This window comes from Hippocampus zosterae, chromosome 16 (assembly GCF_025434085.1).
Source record: "Hippocampus zosterae strain Florida chromosome 16, ASM2543408v3, whole genome shotgun sequence".
Classification (NCBI taxonomy): Eukaryota; Metazoa; Chordata; class Actinopteri; order Syngnathiformes; family Syngnathidae; genus Hippocampus; species Hippocampus zosterae.
This window is the reverse complement of record NC_067466.1, coordinates 12,975,812-12,982,111: the sequence shown is the minus strand read 5'-3', so window position 1 is coordinate 12,982,111 and position 6,300 is coordinate 12,975,812. Positions and strand designations below refer to the sequence as shown.

At 42.3% G+C, this 6,300-nt stretch overlaps 1 protein-coding gene across 1 annotated transcript in view; it reads left to right on the top strand.

Annotated features, from left to right (window-relative positions):
- The first annotated feature begins 2,508 nt into the window (after positions 1-2,508).
- Positions 2,509-6,300, top strand: part of stk10 (serine/threonine kinase 10) — a 28,133-nt gene continuing 24,341 nt past the window's right edge. The window contains exon 1 of the mRNA XM_052046815.1: positions 2,509-2,960. Coding sequence (XP_051902775.1) covers positions 2,802-2,960 — 159 coding nt within the window. The 5' untranslated portion in view covers positions 2,509-2,801. The remainder of the gene's footprint in view (positions 2,961-6,300) is intronic.

The window sequence follows — 6,300 nt, the reverse complement described above, 5'->3', positions numbered from 1 at the left end:
TTAGACGCTTGCAAAACATAAATGGTTACCTTGGTTGGTAGGTTGCACCTTCATTACATAATTTAAATGGATTTGTAGTTCGGAACTGCAAGTCCATTTATATTATGTAAAAATGATATCATGTATATATCAGGAACGGTTCCTGATGTATACATGATCTAATTTTTTTGGACCTATCGCTGGACTCAAACAAAGAGGTTTTATCTTCCGCCTCGTCAAGGACTAGTGCACCTGTCGCGTGTCATTTGAAGGGAATGACAGGAGTCAGTCACTTCGATTGGCAGCGAATCAAGTCGACTTTATGTTTACACCTGTAACAGATCAAGATAGCCTTTTTTACATGTGCCGTACTCTGCCCGTTTACATTCGAAAATACCAACACAAGGTCTAACCTGCCTCTGCATGTGCGGAGTTTGACAGCTCACTACAGCACCACTGCACTGACTATTTATCTCATTCCTGGTAACTATAATTAATAATACAATACATTATTGACCACTAAGTTAAGAGTGTCACCTGTGAGAAATCAAAAGTCTACACAAGTCAGGGTTGAGTGGTCAGAAAATGGAATGATAAACGCACTTATTGTCACCAACTTCATAGTCCTTCCAAAACACTCATTGAGACATCTTCGGTTGGGTGGTCCCACCTGCGCATACGATTAATGTAATGACCACTTCACATTAGTACCAGGCCAGCCATTCCGCAAACATTTGGTACTGAAACACAATTTTAGAGACATGGACAAGGATGTGCATTATATCACCTGGACAGAATAAAATGTCAGGCTACTCAGCTGCCTCAGCAGGCTGGGCTTGTTTTGAAACTGTATTTGTCTCCCTGCAAGTCAAGGAGAGTGGAAGGTCGGTCATAGTTCAAATCTTGATTGGATTAGGAGGACAATTTTTTTATTTTTTTGCAGAGCATCAGCATAGTGCTGGACTCAGTATGTACAGTATGTGAAAGTGGCTCCCTCTATTGATAGAATAACGATACAACATGAACCCATTTTAGCATTGATTGGCCGTGTGGGATTATTCTTGCTAATAGCTGTCATGTGAGTAATTCATATTCCATTAAGCATATTAATCACATTGGCTATGAAACTCCCAACCTGACTCAACTCCAGCATAGTATAAGAAATATCCTGTGCAGTTTTTGGGCAATTGCATGGTGATAGAAAAGGTAAGGGAAGGCCTGTTTGCCTTCCATCAAGGTTCGTCATGCAATCTGGGAGCAATTTGCTTTCCTTCATGTCCAATTGTATCCATGTGTAATGGCCCAATACTTTTGGCCATATAGTGTCACACTTTGCATCTGATGACTCATCCATTGTGTGTCTCAGCTGCCTGGCGAGTAAGAGAAATAATGAGAGGTGTTAACCAGTTGTGACAAAAGCCAACGGCAACACACCTGCTGCTCGCTTTGCGACAACCACAAAACAAGATGTGTTGACAGCTTTCTCAAGGATCACGCTGTGTGAAAATAATATTTTGTCACGCAGTGGGAACACGCATCTGGGGGGACGATGCACGGTTTGCTTGTATTTTTAAAACAAACAATTAGACAATATGAGCTGTAGGGTGAGGAAGTAACATGAAACAGGAAGCAGTGTGGCTGTTGTTTAATGGCTCATTAAACAGGGTTTATGATCCGCCTTATGACAAATATTCGGGACGTTGTAGTTGTTTGATCCAGCCTTTGACTAGCGGGTGTCACAGCTAGCAATATGCTTTTGAGGGCAGAGTCAAATTCACTTGAAATATTTAAAAAGTACCATACTGTATGCTGCAGATGCATTTTAAAGCTCTTTATGTTTTGTTTATAATTTCTTCAAAAGTGGGTCATGACTTCGCATCAACAGGAAGTTGTGGGTTGCAGAGTTATAGCATGATGTTCTCCAGATTCCTTTCTTGTCACAAGTAAAACAATGTAAATGGAAATGTGTCACATTAAAAAAAAAAATGATTGCAACATCTCCGAAAAGAAAAGTCACCAGATATAGATACCAAAAGCTAACTTCACAGCACTGACCCTGCTTTTGTAAAGTAAATCCTCTTTTGTTCGCAACCGTGTTGTTGGTACAGGCACAGTATCAGCAAAATACATCAGGAGACATAAATCCAAATTGAGTGTTCATGGGCCCAATCTAACACTAGAGGTCGCTAAAGTACTGTTTGCACACAAAATAAGTTTGTGTTCGCCTGTAACAATTCAGCACAAATTTGTCCAGTAAATAACCAGAATTTAGATAATATGCTTCCATCAAAGTGGCATTGTATGTGGTAAGAAACACTCAACTTAGCCATTCTGGGCTAATTAAAGCAAAAACACTTCTTCTTCGAAAGCCGCCGTCCAAAATAACGCTGCGCCCTCCAAAAGCGGAAATGAAGTCCCCTTTCACCCTCAAGGGCGTTCAATAGGACGACGACTCTCCTACAAAAAACTACATTTCCCTAACAACAGTGGGCGGAGTGTTGCGTGTGGTAGACGTAAGGTGGGGCCGCTCTTTCAACTTGTTGAGAGGCAACAAGTTGGCTGGGGCCAGTAGAAGAGCTGCTGCGACTACCCCAAGCTTTGAACCGCTGCAGGTGGCCTCCGCGGATGAATGAAAATGCGTGAGGTTTTACCCTCGCCACCCACATAGCGCCTTGTTGACATGGACACTGTGGAATAACCCTTTGAAGGCAAAGAAGACATACGTGACTTTGTGACATTTTTTTGATGGCAGTGTACAAGCTGCGTGCGTAACTCGATCGGTGTTGATTTTTTTAATTGAATTTGAAGGGATCCTTTGAAGAATGGCGCTGGCCAGATTTGGCAAAATGCTTCGCCTGCCCACTCTTGATATAAAAAAGAAAGCCAAACAATACGAGCACGTCCACCGGGACATTAATCCAAGCGACTATTGGGATGTTGTGGGAGAACTGGGCGATGGCGCGTTTGGAAAAGTCTACAAGGTAATGTGTCAACCCCACAAATGTATTGAGAAATTGTTTTGGGCATTTTGAAAATGTTGTCTTAATTATTGTATAAAACATTTGAATACGTCATTCGACTGCTTGGGGAACCCTTGACACCTGTCTTGTGACTCAATGACATTTTTGTAGACTACACAGCCATTAAGTGTTTCTGAGAGGGGGCGCAACCACTTGGCTATTTCTTGATGATATTGCGACCGCCTAATTGACAAAGAATTAAACTATTAGATGATGTATTCGGAAGCAACATTACTGTATTCCAAAATTGCAATGAATATACTTTGTGGAGAGGTGACTTGTCGGCCATGGAAGAATCAGTCGAATTTTTGATGTGGATCCAGAACTTTTTTTGGCTGTCGAAGCTTTCATGTTTTCCTTTAATTGTCTGTGAATCACGCATGCTTGTGAGTAACAAATAATCAGAGGAAGTTCAAAAGTGGTATGAAGGTGTATGATTTAATGTTGGCCCAAATCAGAATTATTGTTTCTGAGACCTATCAATTTGAAATAATGTTCCGGTATTTTCAGCTTTCAAATAATGCTCCCCTTTTCCCCACCTAAGAATTTTTTTTGTTACCTTAAAGATAAAAAAAATGCTATTTGTAACACATCACCATTTCACCAACTCACCGTACACGCTTAAAGAACTCATTCGGTTTCCCAATACACCTTGCGACTCATATTTTGCTCATGACTCTTCTTCAAGCTTGTACCTTTTCGTGATGTTTCCAAAACAAACAAGACCAACGAGTTTCACTGATGTTTCTAGTAAACAGCATTTGCTCACACAATGGGTTTAGCACATTTTTCAAATCAACTTCCCATTCAGTTACCCTCCCTGCCCCTTCCTTGTTCAGGAATCCAGAGTAAATCCAGCTGTGGGGAGACTGAAAGCACTCTTGGATCCATTCCTTATGGGTGCGAGGAGTTACAACTCTGGCCCCGTTTTAATCTTGATGTGTTTGGCCAACTAGTTTCCTTCTGTACAAGCTGCCAGTGTCTGTGCACTGCCCGGTCGAGTACAGTGGGAGTCTTTGACCTTTCAGAAGTCTGCGTTAAAGGAGCAGTGCTGAAGTCAATATTGAATATAAACTACAGGCTTAATTAACAGTATCAGGAAGAAAGGTACACAAAGTTAAGGGGTGCTTTCATATAGATGAAGAAAGATATATTTCTCAGTACTCAGTTTTCTTGACCTGCAGGTCTTTGTGAATTGGAATAGGAGGTCATAGTTGTCATGCGTCCCCACAGTGTTTGTCCTTTGTCAAAAGGACATGTCTCAGCTGTTTTGCATGAGTGGATAGGAGGAGGACGGTTCAACACCTGCAGCCGTCAGATGGAGAATAGGAACATGTGATTGCAAAGAGAGGAAGTGCACACAAGCTTTCGGACATTATCACTTTCTATGTGAGAGGAAAGGAGACTCAATTGGTGAAATGAACTCATTTCCGCTAACGTTTTAACGAGTGCACCGTGAGGCCGACGCGCTAACCGGTCGATCACCGTGCCGCGCTCGTCATATCCCCTAATAAAAATTGTTACCTAAGAGAGTGTTTTGAATGTCTCGCCAATGTAAACATGTTGTCCATTGACACACTTGGACGGTATATTAATAATATTAAAAATGAATCATTAATAATTAAAAATATTAAATAAAATGATATTTAAAAAAATAATAATCAATATTCTATCTGTCCATTCTTACACTATTAATGGAAAAAAAAGATCTGTTTACGCGCACAAAAACTGGTCTTTTCCTTCTTATTCACAGTAGAGAAAGATGATGGGGGGGGGAAGCTCTGGACCTGGTACTTATATCTTTCCTACAGTTTGTTCAGTTTTTTTGGGGGGGGTTGTTTTTCTTCCTTTTAAACTTCGATCCTTTAAACTTGCATTCATGGGGGAGAGGCATGGGTGTCAAGTGAAATTGCAAATGTTTCCCCTCACTAATTAATGAGCCACATGCAGCTTAGTCCATTTCCCTGCTGTCGCCGTCCCATCCAAGTGTTTCCATACAGACATGCAACCTGTGTAAGGTTAGGCCCCATCAAGCTGTCAGTGATGCCCCCCCTCCCCTCCCCTCCCCCACTCTCCGAGGTTCTGCCACGTAAAAAAGTGCTGCGGCTCCAGGTTGATCCAAATTTGAAAGTTGTTTGCTTAGCCGTCACTGCCTCTCATCAAATGAAAGGGAAACTCAACTTGTGTCCTCGGTGCGAGGGAGTGGCCACTTCCTCTTATTAAGTCACACACCAAGTTTAGTTGAGTTGATGTTCAAATTTAGAATAGCGCAAACATGTGTGATGTGTCTCATGTGAGGTCATCGGCAGCGTTGTGTGTAATCTCAGGAGCCAGCTCGGCCCGCTGCGACTGATAAGAAACTGCATGCTGGGTGGGGGCTCATCATATGGGGAGTCCCCCGCATTTCATATTGTTTCCGGCACTTTTGGGTTGTGCTCTCACGGATTTGACCAAATGGGCGTCCTTGCTCGAACGTTTTATGGTGCTTGTTGCCTTTTATTGGACAAATGTTCATACTATAAAGATTCTTCATTCTCTCGGGGGTGGGGATTGTTGTCTTGATTCATCATGTGGTCAGCCACACCATTATTTTACCAACCTAATCAAACCTGCGTTGTGTGTTAGAAAATGTTGTTTTTCTGTAGGAAGCCTTTCGTGCCGAGACCGGCGTTTCGTCTCTTAAGGGTGTGCAGTTGAAGCCCCACTGTGTAATGTACTTCACACCCAGTCCCCTTCTGTAAATGCTTTAATTCATGATTTTGAGTCCGTTGGCAGGTTATGCAAGAGGGAAACTGTTGTGCTGCCGTGTTTAAAAAAAAAGTTTAAAATAAAATAAACATCTCTCCGTGCACCCTCCCAGTGCAACAGAACAAAGTGACTCTCTCATAAGTAACATTCAATTTAGTTTTTCAGTTGGCCCGATGACAGCCCTTCACATTATGCAAACAAGCATGTGAGGTCATAGATAGAAGTCGGGCTGGACGACGAACCGATTTATTTGTCTCATTTGAGTTTGTCGCTCAGAATCATAAATCATTTCCAATGTGTTTAAAGGCAAACTTGTCCCGCGGGACGCAGTGTCATCTGATTTGGTATCTCTCACCGCATCTTTTGTTGGCTGAAAGTAGCGAACGGCAGCTTTCTCCGGAACACCCGACTGCGGTGCAGACTGGCGGATAAACAGTCGATGGCATGAAGACGGATGTTTCGAAACAAAAGATGCGCCATGTGACAGACAATGTGTGAGGTCATCAGGCTTAGAGGTAGGGCTCTCTCGACGTGCCGGAGAATTCCAAACAGG